The sequence below is a fragment of the Somniosus microcephalus genome, chromosome 7 (genome assembly GCF_052327205.1).
Source record: "Somniosus microcephalus isolate GS21.2 chromosome 7, FLI_Smic_1.0, whole genome shotgun sequence".
In the NCBI taxonomy this organism is placed as follows: Eukaryota; Metazoa; Chordata; class Chondrichthyes; order Squaliformes; family Somniosidae; genus Somniosus; species Somniosus microcephalus.
Window position 1 is genome coordinate 99,281,460 of NC_140993.1, and position 20,498 is coordinate 99,301,957.

General features: G+C 43.4%; 1 protein-coding gene across 3 annotated transcripts in view; it reads left to right on the plus strand.

Annotated features, from left to right (window-relative positions):
- The window catches only part of dlgap1a (discs, large (Drosophila) homolog-associated protein 1a), a 1,322,085-nt gene that overhangs the window by 1,090,484 nt on the left and 211,103 nt on the right, over nt 1-20,498 (plus strand). For all 3 annotated transcript variants that reach the window (XM_085992777.1, XM_085992778.1, XM_085992779.1), the window contains 3 exons: nt 7,352-7,566; nt 19,802-19,979; nt 20,069-20,309. In XM_085992777.1, coding sequence (XP_085848903.1) covers nt 7,352-7,566; nt 19,802-19,979; nt 20,069-20,309 — 634 coding nt within the window. The remainder of the gene's footprint in view (nt 1-7,351; nt 7,567-19,801; nt 19,980-20,068; nt 20,310-20,498) is intronic.

The window sequence follows — 20,498 nt, forward strand, 5'->3', positions numbered from 1 at the left end:
CTCTCAGGACGACAGCATTGCTGTTCCCACCACTGCCACTCCGCCATTGCCCTTGCTGTTGCCTGTCAGCCAGCCAGCCCAGACTGCTGCCACCCATGCTGAGGTCGTACAGTCTGCAGCTGGGCCCATTTAAACTCAGCTGCCTTCCACCAGCCATGCTGCAACCACTGAGGGCACACTTCGTAGGAGCTTGAGATCAGAAAAGGGCACCCGAATGACAGGCACTAAGGGACTGCATGAGGATGATTCGTTCATATCGTGTGTCATTTGATTTTTGATACATTTATTAATTTTGTTCGTAATCTTTTGTGGTGGCTCTCAGTTCAGCTTTGTGCACAGGAGGATGCTGTGATATTCCATGACAGAAGGATGGTATGATGGGGATGTGGTGAGCAACGGGGATCTGGGGCTTCATTCATTGGAATTGGAGTCTAATGAGGCGGTCATGGACAGCCCGTCCGGAAGGGGGATTAACTGCCTGCTTCCTCCCTTCCTCCTCTTCCTTTCTCACCTTCCTCTTTCTCCTCCTCCTCCTCCTCCTCTCCTTTGTCCTCTTCCTGAGGTGGTCCCGTTTCCCTGCAGGCAAGGGCTGCGCCCTCATGACGGCCAAGTCGTGAAGCATGCAGCACAGCACCATGAAATGGGACACCCGCTCCGGCGAGTACTGGAGGGCTCCTCCCGAGCAGTCAAGGCAGCGGTACCATTGCTTCAGAAGCCCGATGGTCTGCTCGATGACGTTCTGGGTGGCAGCATGGCTGTTATTATATCAGTGATAGGCACGAGTGGTGGGGTTGCGGAGGGGAGTCATCAGCCAGGTGGAGAGCGGATAGTCCTTGTCTCCGAGCAGCCACCCTCGAGTTTGACGTGGTGGCTGGAAGATTGTTGGCACACCGTACTGACACAGGATGAAGGCATCTTGGCTGCTGCCAGGATAGCGGGCATTGACCATTAGGACGCGCTGGGTGTGGTCACACAACAACTGCACATTAAGTGAGTGGTAGCCTTTGCGGTTACGGAAGATCTCAAGATTGTTATGCGGCACCCACAAAGCCACATGGGTGCAGTCAATTGCGCCCTGCACCATGGGGAAGCCCAGTACCCAGGCAAAGCCACATGCACGCTCCTGCTTTTCTCTGCTCAGAGAGAAGAAAACGTAGTCCATTCTCCTGGTGTAGAGAGCCTCGGTGACCTCCCGGATGCAGCGATGTACAGCAAACTGGGAGATGTTAGCTATGTTTCCTGCTGCACACTGGAAGGATCTGCTGGCGAAGGAATTGAGGGCCATGGTGATCTTGATTGCAACTGGGAGCAATGTGGTCACCCTGCTCTCAGGCTGCAGGTCTGGTTGCAGGAGGTGGCAAAGTTCTGTGACCACCTCCTTGATGAAGAGGAGCCTCCAAATACACTGCTCCTGGCTTAAGTGGAGTTAAGAGAAGTGGACTCGGAAGACATTGGTGGGTAAGGCCTCCTGTTGAGATCCCTTCTGGTCCTCCTCCTCTTCCCTCTGCGTGCATCTTCTCATCTTCTTCGTGCCTCTGCTCCCTCTCCCTAAGATACTCGAGCGTGAGGGAGACTGCCAGTAGAGGCCCCATAACTGTGAGCAAGTGCTGTAAGCAGAAGCCTTTAAATAAGAATGAAGGCATTCTCCACTTGCAACAACACTTACCTTAGAACCTTGAAAGAAGTTAATAAAGCTGCTGGAGTTGAAGAAAGTTGCACAGAGCCAGTCAAACTGAACAAACATGTCAGGTGGAAGTTGTTGCTGATGATCCCCTTAAATACCGCTGCTGGAGCTTCCTTCCTGATTCTCAATGCTTGCTCAGCTCATCGCACTTAAGGCATGCAGGTAAGTGGAGCAGCAAAGTCAAAACTCGCAGATTGGGCATCAAGTGAGCGTTGCACACTCACTGACATCATGATCTGTATAATCTACATAATTTTGGCAAGCGCCGACATCTTGCAATCCCTGTAGTGGGAACTTCAGGTTTTCCAACCTTCAATTCAATTCAACGAAGTATAGTGGGGATCCCCTTGTTTGAGCTGCTGTGACATCGACAGGCTGTCTAAACAGCCAATCAAAAGACAGAATTCTCACAGACAGTGAACGTGCAAGTGAGTAAACTCTTAAAATTCTCACTTTTTAAAATAGTTAGCGAGAGCAAACGAAAGATAGGTGCTCTCACATGGGGGAAAGGCAAACCTGAAATAATGATGGGCAAAATTTAAAATCATTTTTTAAAATGCTTTTGAACAGTTTCTTAAAAATGTTCATTTTTTATTAAAAAGGGACAAATTTCACACTGCACAAAATTTAAATTAGTTTTTCCGGCCCTTAACATTTGTTTAGCAGTCAATGCGCTGTTAAAACATCAGTTACACCTAATCCCTTTGGGTCTAACTTTTAGTGGGGAATTTAACAAAGTAATTACTGCGGAAGAGCCGAAGTTTTCATCAGTTTCAATGATTTGGCTGATGACACTGTGACGGCTCTGTGGCTGGGGGGGGGGCGGGGAGCGGGCGGCGCACAGTGCAGTCTGTTTCGGAGCTGTCAATGACTGACCGCAACCTCAGGATTTCCGCATGGGCCAAATCCCAAAGTTGCGATCAGTTTCAAAGGTGGAATGATGCCGAACACTGCCAGTTCGCCGTCAACCCGACTGCAAATTCCAGCCCAATATTTTGAACAGTACAATTCTGAGTGGCATTAAGCACCAACACAAAACCAGCTTTTTTTTCACGTACCAAGTTTACAAAATGTTTTAGAGAAATTCTGAAAATTGGTGCCTGTTTACTAAGGTAAAATTTAAGTGGTAAAATCAGATTTCAGATTTTTGCCAGTTATTAAAAATCTGCCAAACAAACTCAGCTGTGAAAGTAAAGAAAATGTATGAAATTTTTTGATGGGAAAAGATTACAAACATTGATTCATCACCTCACTTCCTTATTTAATGTCAGCCAGCTCAAATGAAAAAAATCCTCTTGATCTTTATTACAACGCCGTCTTTGTAGTTTTATACAATGAAAAATGTGACAGATACAGAAGAGATGTCGTGGGCAAGTGTGCGATTCAGAAATAACAATCACTTGTGAGTTATGTAGCTAATTTTCACTGGGGAAACATTAACCCATCGACTGCCAATCACTCCAGGCCAAAAAAAAGCAACAGAGACAGCACAGTGAGACTTATTCCACACCCTCCCCCCTTAGAAATATGTCAATAATTTCTGTGAGGATCACCTTCCGTGATAACTTTGGTAGAGATCAGCGGAAACTCCAGAAAAATGGTGGAAATGGTCGTTTATGCCATTTTTCCAGGGTTTCCATTGATCTTCCATTGAAGTTACGACAGAAGTTCAAGAGAATCCTGCACAAATACTGTCCCATAGTCACAATGAGTTCATCGAAATGACAGCACCAGAGAACAACTGCTGATTAAAATAAATAACTATTTACAATTGTTTTGTTAAAGGCACCAAAACTAACAATAACAAGATACTTATTTGAGTGTTTATTTTTATACCTTCTTTCCCCTTTAAGTATCAACATATTTTGAATCATCCAGTGTATTTCAAAAGCAAGGTAGGTGCTGTTACGTTGCCTCATAATCTCTTGATGCTATGAAAAGCAATATTCAATTGCCTTTCAATACCAGGTAACTTGTTGCCTGGTGTCTGTCAGCAGCCCTTTGATGAGAGGATTATCGGAGCAAAAATCGGCATCTTATGTGACATTATAAAGTTCCACTTCAGTGACATCATGGCTTCCCTCAGTCCATGTTAGGAACCATCAAAATCTTGAGGGGTCTGGACAGAGTAAATAGAGAGAAACTGTTCCCATTGGAGGAAGGGCCGAGAACCAGAGGACACAGATTTAAGGTGATTGGCAGAAGAACCAAAGGCGACATGAGGAAAAACTTTTTTATGCAGTGAGTGGTTAGGATCTGGAATGCACTGCCTGAAAGAGTGGTGGAGGCAGACTCAATCACGGCTTTCAAAAGGGATTGGATAAGTACCAGAAGGAAAAAAAATTGCAGGGCTACGGAAAAAGGGCGAGGGAGTGGGACTAACTGATGTGCTCTTGCAGAGAGCCTGCACGGGCTTGACGGGCCGAATAGCCTCCTTCTGTGCTGTAACCATTCTATGATTCTATGATCTGTTCGCAGAGTGCCTTGGCCAACACAGAAACATAGCATCATAGAATTCACAAATCCAGGTAATTTATATATAGAACAAATACCTGGGAATAGAACACATATACACTGTATTGAACTATGCAACAACAACTTGCATTTATATAATGCCTTTAACGTAATAAAAAATGCCAAGGCGCGTCACTGGAGCATTATAAATCAAAATTTGACACCGAGTCACATAAGGAGAAGTATTAAGGAGCATCTTAAAGGAGGAGAGAGAGGTGGATATATTTAAGGAGGGAATTCCAGAGCTTAGGATCTAGGCATTCAGAGTTGTTAATTACATAGGGCAGGAATTTAACTCAGGAGTCGGGTTGGAGGCGGGACTACAACTTTCGGGGTTGTAGTCCCGCCTCCATCGAGATGCGGCCAATCCACGTGATTTTAACTTGATTGACCTTGTTGAGCCCACCCAGCGGGCTCAGCAGGCCAATTAAGGGCCACCCGGCAACAGGTGACATCACAGACTGAAATTTCATCTGTCAAGAGCTTTTGACAGATGAAATATCAGTGTTTCACAGCTGTTTGAAGCTGCCAAACACTGACAGTCTTACTTCTAACCTGAGTCCTTCTCCACAGACTCCGTTAGAAATCTCTCCTGCACAGTAAGCTGAAGGCTGTCACTTTTGACAGGTCGCAGCCATTCTGCTTTCTGTGCCGGTGAGATGAGGGATTCCCGAGACCTAAAGGAAGGAAGGCTGAAAAGGTAAGAAAAGGTATGTAAAACTTATTTAATCACTTTAGACACACCAAACACACTTACCTTTGCACTCATGCACACATCACTCACCTGAACACCGACATCTCGACCCCTCCAAGCCCTTCAACCCGACAGCCCGCCTCCTCTAACTTGGCGTGGTTTGGAGCCGTCGGGAATCCCACATTTCAACATCAAAAATAGGGATTAGGCTAAAAATTGCCCGTTAACTACCTGTTAACAGGCAGTTAATTGGCACTAATCCCTTCCCGCCTCGGGTAGGTGGGTCCCAGTGTGGTGCGGGTACCCGCCTCCTTTGAAACTGGCATGGAGGCGGGTTTGGGTGCGGGAAGGGGTCGGGACCCCTGATTTTGGGATTTTAACCCCCCCACACGCCTCCAATCCCGACTCAATGGCAAAATGAAAGTCCTGCCCATAGAGTCTACAGCCATGGCCGCAATGGTGGAGCGAAGAAATCGGGGATGCGCAAGAGGCCAGAATTGGAGGAGCGCAGAGATCTCAGAGGGATGTAGGGCTGGAGGAGGATACTGAGATAGGGAGGGGCGAGGTTATGGAGATATTTGAAAATAAAGTGAGAATTTTTAAATTGAGGCGTTGCTGGACCGGGGGCCAATGTAGATCAGTGATTACAGGGGTGATGGGTGAACAAGACTTGGTGCGAGTTAGGATACAGGTGCAGAGTTTTCGATGAGCTCAAGTTTATGGAGGGTGAAAGATGGGAGGCCAGCCAGGAGTGCGTTGGAATAATCAAGACTAGAGGTAACAAAGGCATGGATGAGGGTTTCAGTAGCAGATGAACTGAAGCTAGGGCGGAGGCGGGTAATGTTACGGAGGTGGAAGTAGGCAGTCTTGGTGATGAAGAGGAAATGGCATTGGAAGCTGAGCTCAGGGTCAAATCCGACTGGTTGCAAACAAGGTTGCAAAGAGTTTGGTTCAGCATCAGACTGTGGCCAGGGAAAGAGATGGAGTCAGTGGCTAGGGAACGGAGCTTGTGGCGGGGACCAAAGACAATGGCTTGGGTCTTCCCAATATTTAGTTGAAGGAAATTTCTGCTCATCCAATACTGGATCTCGAACAAGTAGCATGACAAGTCAGAGGCAGTAGAGGGGTTGTGAGAGGTGGTGGTGAGGTAGAACTGGGTGTTATCAGTGTACACGTGGAACCTGACATTGTGTTTGTAGATGATGTTGCCGACAGGCAACTTGTTGATGAGAAATAGGAGGGGTCCAAGGATAGATCCTTTGGGAACTCCAAAGGTAATGGTGCAGGAGCGGGAAGAGAAGCCATTGCAGGAGTTTTTCTGGCTACGATTGAATAGATAGGAATGGAACCTGCTCGGGCAGTCCCATCTAGCTGGACAACAGAGGAGGGTGTGGGCAACTGTGTCAAAGTCCGCAGACAGGCTGCGAAGGATGAGGAGGGACAGTTCACCATGGTCACAGTCACATAGGATATCATTTATGACTGTGATAAGGGCGGAAACCTGATTGGAGCGGTTCGAACATGGACTTGTGGGAAAGATGGGCATATTTTGGGAGGCAAAAGCACATTCTAGGACTTTTGAGAGGAAATGCAGACCAGAATGGGGCCAGGTTCCGTTCCCAGTCTGTGACATGTGAGCTCGGTCAGGGCAACGGTTGGAGCACTCTGAATGACCTCAGTGTACCTAAGTTTGAGAAAGGTAAAGTTAGCCTGGATTCCTGCTCCTGACTGTTCTGTAGTGCCCCCTGCTGGAAAATATGTATATATGCACATCAAGGACAGGATTGGGCTCAGTTGTCATGTTTTTCAAACTCACTCAAACTCACTAGGTCCACTTGTGGAGAATGGCCACTTGGCTGAGACACTGGGGGCAGCTATGGAAAATAATACTTTTAAGTAAAAATCTGCTTTGTTTTATAACAAACATTGAATGGTCAAATCTGTGCAAAATAAAACCTGCAAACATCTTAACTACATTTTAAACATTTGGAAAAAGGGAAAGGGCAATATTCCGCTAAATTTATTCATTAAAATACAAAACAAATAGTGATTACTAAACACTGAAATCTAACACAAAATAATTATGTTTTACATTTCAATACCTTCCATTCAAATAGAAATTCCAGCAGGAAGTGGAAACAAACACCTGGTATTAGAATATTATTTTGCCAGGCATCCTACGGATCCAGCATAATTACCTTGTTAAATATTGTCAGAAATATACTGAACACTGATTGTCAGTACCACTGATAAGATGTTCTCTTACATTTTGAATTACAGCCTCAGGTAGGCCAAGAAGCATATTCTTTCTTCAATGAGTGATTCCACCATATATGAATATTAACTTAGTCAAAATGATTTACAATGTCAGTTACTGTTCCAATTTTTCAATATTTTGAAATCTTTGTCTGCAAACCCAGAAAAACAGGATGTCACATCGCTGTATTATATTTAACTAGGTTCCACAAGATGAATGGAGTGGCTATTCTCCACAAGGCAAAGAAGATGAAATTCCTTGTCGGCGAATGCGCAGTGGCAGCTATATTAAAGCAATGGGAGATGATGACAGCGGGGACTCAGACACCAGCCCTAAACCTTCTCCAAAGATTTCTGCACGGCGTGAGAGCTATCTCAAGGCCACGCAGCCCTCCCTAACAGAGCTCAGCGCACTCAAGTAAGTAACAGTGCATGTTTAAAACATCATAAACTGACAACAACATTGGCATCTTTATGTATTTTATTATTCATTCTTGGAATGTGGGCACCATTGGCAAGGCGGGCATTTATTGCCGATCCCCACTTGTCCTGAGAAGTTGGTTGTGGGCCGCCTTCTTGAACCGCTGCAGCAGTTTAATCCAACTGAGTGGCTTGCTAGGCCAGTCAGAGGGCAATTAAGAGTCAACCACGTTGATGTGGGAGTGGAGTCACATATAGGCCAGATCGGGGAAGTACGGCAGGTTTCCTTCCCTAAGGGGCATTAATGAACCAGTTAGGCATGGATGAAGCCACAAAAAAGGCCATCAGCATTTTGGGGTTTATAAATAGGGATATAGAGTACAAGAGTAAAGAAATAATAATAGATTTATGTAAATCCTAGGTTAGGCCACAGTTAACTGCGTCATTATAGAAAAAACTTTAAAGCCATAGAAGGTATACAGTGTAAATTCACCAGGATGATGTCAGGGATGGGAAACCATAGTTATCAGGAGATTTGAGATGGTGGGATTATTTCCACACACATAGAGAAGGCCAACGGGAGACTTAAAGGTTTTTCATATTATGAAGGGCTTTGATAGAGTGAATAGGGAATCACTATTTCTGATTGGGGAGTTAGTGATGAGGGGTCATCAATTTAAAACTCACAAAAGAGTGAGGAGAGAGGTTAGGAGAAATTTATACACAGGGAGTTGGAAGGTGAAATGCTTTGCCTCACGGACTGGTTGAGAGAGACAAATCCATCTTTTAAAGGAAAATTGGATAAATAGTTGAAGTAGAGAAAGATACAGGGCTATGGGGAGAGAGTGGGGCAGCAGGATTGGTTTGGATTGCTCTAATAAATACCCATTACAAAAATGATGGGCCAAATGGCTTTCTTCAGTGCTGTAAATGTCTGTGGTTCTATGAGGCCAGACTCAGAAGAATGGAGAGTTTGAAAAGGGTTTTAGGGCTGGAAAAGGTTACAGAGGTTGGAGGTGCTAACGGCAGGCACAAAGGAGCTGAATTTCTAGCCCTAAGATTATGAAGGTTTAAAGACAAGCACAAGTATTTTAAATGTGAGATGTTGATAATTGGGAGTATATGTACATCAGTGAGGACAAAATAGACCAAAACAAATGAGACTAAGCAGGACAATGGGTATTGCAATATTAAATTGAAATGAATGCCTTGTACCGTAACTAGATCTTCTTAGATATCAACAATGGGCCAGACTTTGCTGATAAAATAACAGCGTCTGAATGATACATGCCATTATTAATGTGCAACTCGGCCAGTAACTTGTAGCGAGGGAGAGATACCCCGTGAATTGCAAATTGCCACAAGTTGCTGGCTGTTAGCTTTGCCAAAACAGCATCTCGTTTTTTTCATGAAGTTGCTGTATTTGTGCATTAATTGCCCATTAAACTCACCAGTCTAGTAATTATTAGCGCAAGTACCCTTTTAACAATATGATCATTGTTAATGGTTGCCAAACAACCTCTTTTGCCCAAAAAGTGTGTTTATTAGTGTGGAGTCTCATTCCTTCAGGTTGTGAATTGTTTTCGGATATTTTCAAAATGCATTATTTAAAATTTTTCTGATTTTTCTCTTACTTTTTCTTTCTGTCACTTTTTTCTCTCTCTTAATCCAATCTTTCTTTCCCTCTCTTTATTTCTCTTTCCATACTCACCCACTCTAATTCACTCTCCATTGCAGTCCTTCCTCTGTTTATTTCTCAATTCATTAATCTCATTAGTTAAGTAGATACATTGCTTGTCCAATTGTTCATCAAGGTCCCTGTTTCCTCGCTGCGCCAGTATGATCTTGCACTTGCAGCAACTTTGTGAACAAAAACTTTTCAAGTCTAAACGTGCACGAACAAGTCTAACTAATGGGCCCACTGCGAGATGCCCTGCTCCAGCAATCTGGTCCTTTTTTGTGTTCTCCGGTACTTAATGCAACAACTCTGGTTACCTTATTATACTCAATATTCACTACTTATTTATTTTGACTTAAATTATGAAATAAAAACAGAAAATGCTGGAGATACTCAGCAGGTCAGGCAGCATCTGTGAAGAGAGAAACAGAGTTAACGTTTCAGGTCGATGACCCTTCGTCAAAACTGGAAAAAAGCAGGAAATGGAACAGATTCTTAAGCAAGTGTAGGGGCTGGGAAAGGGGGGAGGGGATGAAAGAACAAAAGGGAAGGTCTGTGATAGCATAGAAGGCAAGAGAGGTTAAGAGACATTAAGAGATATTCAAGGCAAAGGGAGATGGTAATGGAACAGGTTAAGAAACAAAGGATGGCTCTAGATGAAGTGTAAATTGCGCTGGCAGAATGAAAGACAGCTGCCATGTGGGAGAGAAGAAAAGACACAAATAAAAGGTGTGGATAAAAATATATATAGGCCGAGGTTGTGATCTGAAATTGTTGAACTCTATGTTGAGTCCGGAAGGCTGTAAAGTGCCTAATCGAAAGATGAGGTGCTGTTTCTCGAGCTTACGCTGAGCTTCCGTGGAACAATGCAAGAGGCCGAGGACAGTGAGGTCTGAGTGGGAGTGGAGCGGAGAATTAAAGTGACAGGCGACCGGAAGCTCGGAGTCCCCCTTACAGACTGAACAGAGGTGTTCCGCAAAGCGGTCACCCAATCTGCGTTTGGTCTCCCCAATGTAGAGGAGACCACATCGTGAGCAGCGAATACAGTATACTAGATTGCAAGAAGTACAAGTAAATCGCTGTTTCACCTGGAAGGGGTGTTTGGGGCCCTGGACAGTAGGAAGGTGGGGGGGGGGTATAAGGGCATGTGTTGCATCTCCTGCGCTTGGACGGGAAGGTGCCGGGCAAAGGGGAAGGGGTGTTGGGGGTGATAGAGGAGTGGACCAGGGTGTCACGGAGGGAGCGGTCCCTTCGGAATGCTGAAAGGGGAGGTGAGGGGAAGATGTGTTTGGTGATGGGATCACGCTGGAGGTGGCGGAAATGGCGGAGGATGATCCGTTGAATGTGGAGGCTGGTGGAGTGAAAGGTGAGGACAAGGGGAACTCTATCGTGGTTCTGGGAGGAGGGGCAGGGGTGAGGGCAGAAGTGCAGGAGATAGAATGGACACAGTCGAGGGCCGTGTCAACCACTGTAGAGGGGAATCCTCGGTTGAGGAAAAAGGAAGACATGTCGGAAGCACTGGTATGGAAGGTGGCATCGTCAGAGCAAATGCGGCGGAGATGGAGAAACTGGGGGAATGGAATAGAGTCCTTACAGGAGGCAGGGTGGGAGGGCGTGTAGTCCAGGTAGCTGTGGGAGTCAGTGGGCTTGTAGTGAATGTTTGTCAATAACCTATCCCCAGAGATGGAGACAGAGAAGTTGAGGAAGGGAAGGGAAGAGTCAGAGATGGACCATGTGAAGGTGAGGGAAGGGTGGAAATTGGAAGCAAAGTGAATGAAATGATCTAGTTCAGGGCGAGAGCAGGAAACGGCACTGATACAGTCATCAATGTACCGGAAAAACAGGTGAGGGAGGGTACCTGAGTAGGACTGGAACAAAGAGTGTTCCACATATCCCACGAAAAGGCAGGCATAGCTAGGACCCATGTGGGTCCCCTTAGCAACACCTTTAATTTGGAGGAAGTGAGTGGAGTTAAAGGAGAAGTTATTCAATGTGAGAACAAGTTCAGCCAGGCGGAGGAGGGTGGTGGTGGATGGGGACTGGTCAGGCCTCTGTTCAAGGAAGAAGCAGAGCACCCTCAGGCCATCCTGGTGGGGGATGGAGGTGTAGAGGGATTGGACGTCCATGGTGAAAAGTTATGAAACTTGTTATGGGTGACGAGCTCAAGAGTGCAAATTGTTGTGTGACAAACCTGTGTCATGTTCCCAGGGACTGCTCACGTAAGTTACTCAACTAGTTATCTATAGTGACCACCAACAGAAAACCAGTATTTATCATTTAATAATTTGACTAGACATTCAGTCTATAAACTCAGATCAGTTAGCATCAATTACTCTCACTCAGTTCAGACCCAAAAGCAGAGGGAATTAATATTTCAAAATAATACATATAAATAATCTACATACAGGTATATTGAATAAAAATTTATAAACGTTAAGACATTCATACATTGCTGTTTAGGTCCAAGTGAGATCACTGATTCTCATGAGATACTATTGGTCCAGTAGTGGCCAACAACAACTTGCATTTATATAGCGTCTTTAACATAGGAAAACGTCCCAAGGCGCTTCACAAGAACTTATCAGACAAAATTTGACAACGAGCCACATAAGGAGACCAAAAGTTTGGTGAAAGAGGTACGTTTTAAGGAGCAACTTAATGGAGGAGAGAGAGTTGGAGAGGTGGAGGGGTTTAGGGAGGGAATTTCTGAGCTTAGGGCCTAAGCAGCTGAAGCCACGGCTTCCAATGGTGGATCAAAGGAAATCGGGGATGCATAAGAGGCCAGAATTGCCAATAGTAACTGACAGCCATATTAGTCCTGTCCTGACTGATAAGTCAAAAAGCAATAGGAACCCTATGCAGACACAAAACTTAGTAGATAACTAGGCCACATGATAATTTCTTCTGTTTCCCAGACTCAGTGCTAATATAGCTGTTTTGGTGCCTCCTACATCTTTTAGGCTCTTGCCAATCTTCTTCATCCCACTACCACTGAGTCATCTAACCGCCCCCAGCTTTCCCATTGTGATGGGAATGAGCAACGTAATTTTGGTCATGTATGGCAATATTAACAGGGAAATTAGTTTTCTATTTTAATAACCGGTAGATATTAAGCAGAACTGCCTGCAATTAATACCTTTTACTTCATTGTCACTGTTTACATAGGGTTATGTAAAGAATTGCAACAAGAAAAACTTCTTTAGTTTGTCTACAAATTGCACAGCTTTGTTTATTTTATAAAGATAGATAATTCCAGTTATTTGGCTCTTTTCATTAAAAAAAACAATGAGTGGAGTGAAACACAGAGAGGTAAAGAAATTGAGGACGAAGGTTTAAAGAAAAATATTACAGCCTCAGTGGAGCTGTTCTAGTTATGTGAAGCGAAATGAACATAATTAAGTTGATTAATTAAATCAATTTCATTTATCACTTCCTCCAAATGCAATCCTTCAATATCACATCCAATCACATCCAAAGGTTTTCTTTAAAAATGGTTTTCAAATTCTTCTTCACTCCTAAAATAATTTTCATTCACTGATTTGTGGAAGATTATGGCCCGTATTTTCCGATCCCTACGGGTGTGTACGAGCTGTGTACACACCAGTAGGGACTTTGCAAATGCCGGTTTCAGGTATGCGAAGCGCATGCGCTGAAAACCGACATTTGACAGATCAGACGCCTGCCCTGGAGAAGGGCCTCTGCGGGTGGAGAGTTCCACTTTCTGCAGAACCTCCGCCTGCTGAAATCACTTAAAAATCTTACGCCTGGCGTAAGGCCTGCTTTTACCAGCATGAGTTTAAAAAAGCAAAAAACAAAAAAAAGTGTTCACTCATTTATAATTTAATAATACTTTTTAAAAAGGTACATTTATTTTTAGCCCCGTAAAAATCTTTTAATTATTTTTTTCAAAAAATTAAATTTTTGTTTAAAATATTTAATTTAATGTAATTTTAACTCATTTTAAAAACGTGAATTTTTTTAACTTTATTTAATGTTTTGATGTCTTTTTTCAGTGATCCCCATTCATACTTTTGATGGGTCTATCTGTCAAAAGTATGAAGGGGGATTCCCTTCTCCCATTGGCTCGCTTGGCCCAAGTGATCCCAGGGATGCTTGCGAACCGCATGCGCCCCTGGGATACGTGGGCCCTGCGCATTTCATACAGCAGAGGCCCAGGATCGGAAATGGCTGCACCTCGGGAGCCCTCAGGTAAGGGCGTAGATTTTTCCCGATAGGAGGCATCCGCACGCAGGAAGCCTCCTATCGGAAATTGCGGGCCAACGTGTACATGCAATATTTTAGTGTAAACAGGAATAACCCTTTCTGCCATATGACAAATTGTTGTGCAAATCCTGCTCCCACCGATGGGCACTGCCGGGGCCAGATGTCACTCTCTCTGTAACATGAGTACTGAGCATCGCCTTTGGCTCAGGTAAAATCTGAAAATACTGTGAATTGACAGCTTATTTCTAACTGATGTGCTCCATGAATATGGTGTCAATCTATACCTTCACTTCCAGTTTTTATGGATGAATTTATTAGATCCTATGTTCTCAGAATTCTTCTAAGGCTAATAGAATCATAAAAATACAACACTGAAGGAGGATATTCAGCTCGTTGTACCTGTGTCTGTGCCCATGCCAATGCTAGCTCTTCAACTGGAGTTGATTCCTTCTCACAAATATCCGTTAAATAAATAAATTGACTTGTCCTTTACCAATCCGCGGTGACTGTCCCAGATTTGCGTGTCTTTCTAAGCGTTCATTAATTTCATCCCATATTTCTTATGTTCATTAATAAATAGACATTCTTATTATGAACACAGCTAGCTTTTGCTAGTTACTTTACTGAGCACATGTGGACTAGGTACAGTATCTGTAGAGGCTTCCATCTTGACTGCTGCCTTGTGGGTAGCCTAGTGCCTCATGGGTAATGTAGTCTTAATATACCTACAGCTGGGTAGTGTAGTCTTATACATACAGCTCTACACAGCTCTACGGCTCCACCTAGTGTCCACTATAGAATGACATGTTATTGATCATTACATCCCCCTTTCTTTGAGGTTTAACAAAATCAATATCAATCAACTTTCAAGAAAACAATAAAGATAATATCAGTAACACTTTTGTTAGTGCTCTATAAACATAAACATTTTCAAAACAGTCAACACATTTTCAAAGCTTTACATTGTACTCAAAGATTAAGTCTATCAGGCTCTTTTACTTCACGTGTGGATCTTCTCAACACGGGTAAGTCTGATGTGTCTTCATGAGATTGTTCTGGCGGTGAATGACAAGATGCAGTTGCGGCATTGTCATCAATCTGGTCTTGAATAGTCTCTTGTATTTTTAGGAGGGAACGACGGTTCCTCCTGAGAATCTGTCCTTCCTCAGTTCTAACAGTGTATGACCTTGGTCCTACTTCCTCAAGAACTGTAGCTTTCCTGTTCCATGCATCTGGATCCTCAATCCTGACAACATCATCCCTTGTCAATGGTTTTAGAGTTTTGGATGACTTGTCATAGTATGATTTCTGTTTCAGCTTTAACAGTTGAAGTCTCTGTCTCAGTTCCTCACTTTGCTGTTCTTTTGCACAGCAGGGTAGCGTGGTGCGCAACTTGCGACCCATTAGTAGTTCAGCAGGTGAAGAACCACAGTCTAAAGGTGAGGCTCGGTAGCTCAGCAGGGCGAGATAAGGATCAGACTTGCTTTCTGTTGCTTTCTTCAGTAGCTGCTTGAGAACTTGAACACCTTTCTCTGCCTTACCATTTGACTGAGCATACAAAGGACTGGATGTGATGTGCTGAAAGTCATAATGTGCTGCAAACTGTTGCCACTCCTTACAGTTGAAGCACGGACCATTGTCGCTAACGGCAATCCTGGGAATTCCATGTCTGGCGAAGATGGATTTCATATGCATTATGACACTGCTTGCTGTGGTGCTTGAGAGCAGCGCCATCTCAGGATAGTTAGAATAGTAGTCAATCACTATTAGATAGTCTTTACCATTTAAATGAAAAAGGTCCATACCAACCTTTTGCCATGCTGCTGTTGGTATGTCAGCTACTATCATTGGTTCCTTTGCTTGTTTGTTTTGGTGTTTCTGACATGTCTCACATTTGCCTATCATGTTCTCAATGTCCTTATTTATGCCAGGCCAATAAACAGTGTCTCTTGCTCTCCTTTTGCATTTTTCAATTCCGAGGTGTCCCTCACGAATCCTTTTGAGCATGTCTTGACGTAGAGCCTGTGGTATGACTATTCTGTTCTGTTTTAGTAATAGTCCACTTGCGACACTCAATTCTGACCTTATGTGAAAATATTTTGGACAGGAACCTTTTGGCCAACCATGATGAATGTTCTCTATTACTGTTTGTAATACTGTATCTTTTACTGTTTCTTCTGCTATTTGCTTTGATTTTGTGTCTGACATGGGCAGCGCAGCAGTGACCATACTCACATGAACATCCACGTCTTCTTCAGTAGAGCTCACATGACTCATTGTGGGTGCTCGGGATAGTGCATCTGCTAACACTATGTATTTGCCTGGTGTGTAGATCAGTTCAAAGTCATATCTTTGCAGCTTCATCATGAGTCGTTGAATCCTTGGAGACATCTCATTCAGGTTTTTTTTATGATGGCAACCAGAGGGCTGTGGTCTGTCCCAACTGTGAAGGTGGGAAGTCCATATATGTAGCCATGAAACTTTTCTAGTCCAACTACCAAGCCTAGACATTCCTTTTCAATCTGGGCGTATCGACACTCAGTATCAGTCATAGACCTGGAGGCATAGGCAACAGGCTTCCAATCTTCACCCTCTGCTTGTAGCAAGACCGCACCTAGGCCATCTTTTGATGCATCCGTTGACACTTTGATTCTTTTTGTTGGGTCAAAGAAGGTGAGTACAGGTGTGGTTGTCAGCACTGTTTTGAGGTTTATCCACTCTTGTTCATGTCTTTCTGTCCATGCAAACTCATTTGTTTTATGTAGCAGGTCTCGCAGACAGGCTGTCTTGGCTGACAAGTTAGGAATGAACTTTCCAATGAAGTTTATCATCCCCATGATGCGTAGCACTCCTTTTTTGTCAGTGGGTCGGGGCATTTTGAGTATGGCGTTTACTTTTTCCATATCTGGCTCTATTCCTTTACCAGATAGATTATCTCCTAGGAAAGTAACTTCCTGGATGCCAAACTGACACTTGGCTTTGTTGAGCTTCAGTCCATTCTCTGTATGCTCTGTAGCACTTTAGTCAGTCTCTCATTGTGTTCTTTCAGTGTGGAGCCCCAGATGATGATGTCATCAACATAGACCCGAACTCCTTCCAGACCTTCAATTATGTGTTCCATCGCTCTATGAAAGATTTCAGATGCAGATATTATCCCGAAAGGCATTCTGAGGAAACAATACCTGCCAAATGGTGTGTTGAAGATATAGTATTTGGTGCTCTCTTCATCCAGTTTTAGTTGCCAAAATCCTTGTGAGGCATCGAGCTTTGTAAAGTATCTGGCACCTGACATTTCACTGGTGATTTCTTCTCGCTTGGGAATCTGGTAGTGTTCACGTTTTATGTTTGCATTTAAGTCCTTTGGATCCATGCATATTCTTAGATCATTGTTCTTTTTCTTTACACATACCATGGAGTTAACCCAGTCTGTTGGCTCTTCGACTTTCCTGATGACTCCTAGTGTGGTCATTCTGTCCAGCTGAGCATCCTGCTTTAGCTGGATCTTGTAAGTGAATGGTAGAACTCCAAATCCTTTGAACACATCCTGGAAATTATTCACTACAGAATCCACCGAGTCATCTGGTCTGCTTATGGCACAGTTTATACGGTAGACTCTTTTGACCAGTTCTAAATCCTCACAAGCTTTGTCACCCAGTAGTGAATCAAGCCTTTCAGCCACAACAGAAAACATGAGATGATGCACTTTGTCTTTGACTGTCACTTTAAGTCTGCATACACCTAAGCTATCTATTTTCTGTCCATTATAGTCCTTCAGTAGTACTGACTTTTTCTGTATTTTGGGCTTTTCTTTCATATTGTTAATGTCACTCATACTGATTAAGTTTGCTTTTGCCCCAGTGTCTAGTTTCAAGGTAACTAATGCTCCATTTACCTGCAGTGGGATCATCCATTTGTCCTCTTTTACTGCATTAACTTTATGTTCAGCATTGTCCATTTCTGAGGGCTGTACATTTTCTGTATCCTTTTTGATATTGTCACATGACACCATTCCTACAAAAAATGTCTCACTTAAATCAGTGTCCTCAATTACATTAACTCGTTGCCCTTTCTTAGTTTGTACTTTTGAAAAGCATTGTTTGGCAAAGTGATTCTTTCCATTACACTTTGTGCACATTTTTCCAAACACTGGGCATTGTCTTAACTGGTGTTTGTAACCACAGCGTTTACAATTAAAAATTTCATCCTCCGATTGCTTTTCATTTCTGTTCTGCCCATGTTTCTTCCCCTTATAGGACACAGCACCGACAGCAGCATTATCACTCATTACAATCGCATCATTATTGATTTCACTGAAAGTCTTCGCATGCTTTCGAGCTAGCTCGCTGGCTTGGCATATTTTCACCGCATTTTCCAAATTTAGTTCGGTTTCTCTCAACAGACGTTCCCTGACTTTTTTATCATGAATACCAAATACAATCTGGTCACGAATCATGGATGCTTTGAGCTCAGAGAAATTACATGTCTGTGCTTTCAGTTTCAGATCAGTTATAAAGCTATCAAAAGTCTCATTTTGTTGCTGTGTCCAAGAATGGAAGATGTATCTTTCATGCGTCTCATTCTTTTTGGGAGAGCAACGTGCATCAAATTTTTTTAGCACATCTTCTAATTCTTCTCTGTTCTCCTCTGGATTAAATACAAATGTATTAAATACCTCTATCGCCTGTGGGCCTGCAACTGTAAGCAGCAACGCTATCTTCCTTGCGTCTGGCTTCGTACCGAATCCGATGGCTACAATGTAGAGTTCGAATTGTTGTTTAAAAGTCTGCCAATTGTAGTCGATTTTTCCTGTGAGTTTCAAACGCTCTGGTTGCTTCAAATTCTCCATGTCGCTGTTCACAATTTTCAGCATATCTTCACCATCCTGGTACCATCTTATGTTCATTAATAAATAGACATTCTTATTATGAACACAGCTAGCTTTTGCTAGTTACTTTATTGAGCACATGTGGACTAGGTACAGTATCTGTAGAGGCTTCCATCTTGGCTGCTGCCTTGTGGGTAGCCTAGTGCCTCATGGGTAATGTAGTCTTAAAATACCTACAGCTGGGTAGTGTAGTCTGATACATACAGCTATATACAGCTCTACGGCTCCACCTAGTGTCCACTATAGAATGACATGTTATTGATCATTACAATATTATGAATTTCTACCGGTAGATTTTACAAAAGGGCTATCTGAAATATCTGTGCAACATTACTTATCCTTTATAGTGAGTGCTGACTATTTCTCTGATTCCTTCCTTGGTTAAGATTGTCTGGGGGAAATGCTTTTATGGTTCCAAGCCCTTTGGTCAGTGTGTTTTGTATGATCCCTCAGAGTAATCACTGTACCTAGGGAGCTTTGAGACATTTCTGAAAACTGTGATCAGCTAGTACAGTACATAAATGCAATATTCTTCTTGTGGCTGAGTACTAATCACTCGTAGCACAGACACCATCAGCCACTCTGCATTGACAGTTACTCCTTGGCATGAAGCCAGCATCTTGTCCGAGCCAGCAGTCCTTAGTCAAGATACATGGAGGTTGGAAAAACCAGTGGGGTGTACCATGCAGGTAGAAGTTCTTAGTGAACGCCATGCGGCATCATCTACCTATACTAGGGCAGCAAGTGTGGCTGGTATTTATATCAAATTCCTAAAAGCTGCTCTTGGCTGTAATGATCTTGGAGCTGACTGTGTCCCTTCTTCACAGAGAGGGCCCTTCTGAAGCTGAGGAATATGATTCTGTTTGAGGCACAGTTGTGGTTTCTTTCAGAAGAAGGGGGATCCTAGTGAGACTGAGGACTACCACGGAATCTTGCTGATCAGGAAAGCGGGTTGTCGGGACAAGAGCCTTAGTGGACATTCTTTTGACAAAATTACAATCTACAGTTACATACAGGCTTGAACTCAGGGAACGGAGCAAAGATATGTCTGGGCCCAGAAGATGACTGTAAATGCGTCCAGGGCCAGGTAGTAGAGCATTTAGTCCTGCCATTCTCCACAAATGTTGCACACTCTACAGCTGAAGTAACAAGGTTTTACACATTTATACCATTTATAAGTGGTTTATTAGCTACTTGAGAAATACTGAAGGATTATTCACAATTGATGTTATTTGTGGATTGCGACTGCATTCTCAGGAGTCAAATGTTTCAAAACTTTATGTTCCTGTAAATTCATTAGTGGGTCATAAATTATGAAGGAAAAGAGGCATTTCTCTCCTTTTCAGAGGAAAATATAGCCCATGATTATCTAAGTTGATCTTTGCTTCTCCTGCCCACGACTAACAAACTGCATACTTATTGAAACGTCTCCTCCTTTTCCCTCAGGATATCAAGTGAACACTCTCCCAAACTTCAGATACGAAGCCACAGTTACTTACGAGCAGTCAGTGAAGTCTCAATCAATCGAAGTTTGGATAGCTTGGATCCCGCGGTGCTTCTTGCCTCGCCTAAATTCCGTTCGCGCAACGAGAGTTATATGAGAGCCATGAGCACCATCAGTCAGGTAGGCAATCTGTGGTAATTCAGAACTAAGCTTTAAGTCACCTGACTTACTCCAAACTAAAAGGTACTTGGTGTGATCTCTGTCTGTAGGTGAGTGAAGTGGAAGTTAATGGACAATTCGAATCTGTTTGCGAGTCAGTATTTAGTGAACTGGAGTCCCAGGCGGTCGAGGCACTGGATCTGCCCATGCCAGGATGTTTCCGTATGCGAAGCCACAGCTATGTGAGGGCCATCGAACGTGGCTGCTCACAGGATGATGAAAGTTTGTCACTTAGGTCAGCATCACCATCTCGAACAACCACTACAGTGAGGACCATCCAAAGCAGTACTGGTAGGTTCTTGGATGATCTCCCACTCTACTGAATCCTATTAACTCTAAAGTGTGTGGGTGGGTGTGGGGGGAGAATAATGAACAACAATGCAATGTTTTCTCCATTAGTGCACCCCGTTTTTCCATAATTAGCAACCCCTAATAAAATTTAAATTCTCAAAAAATGCACAGTTCAAAGCCACATGTTTT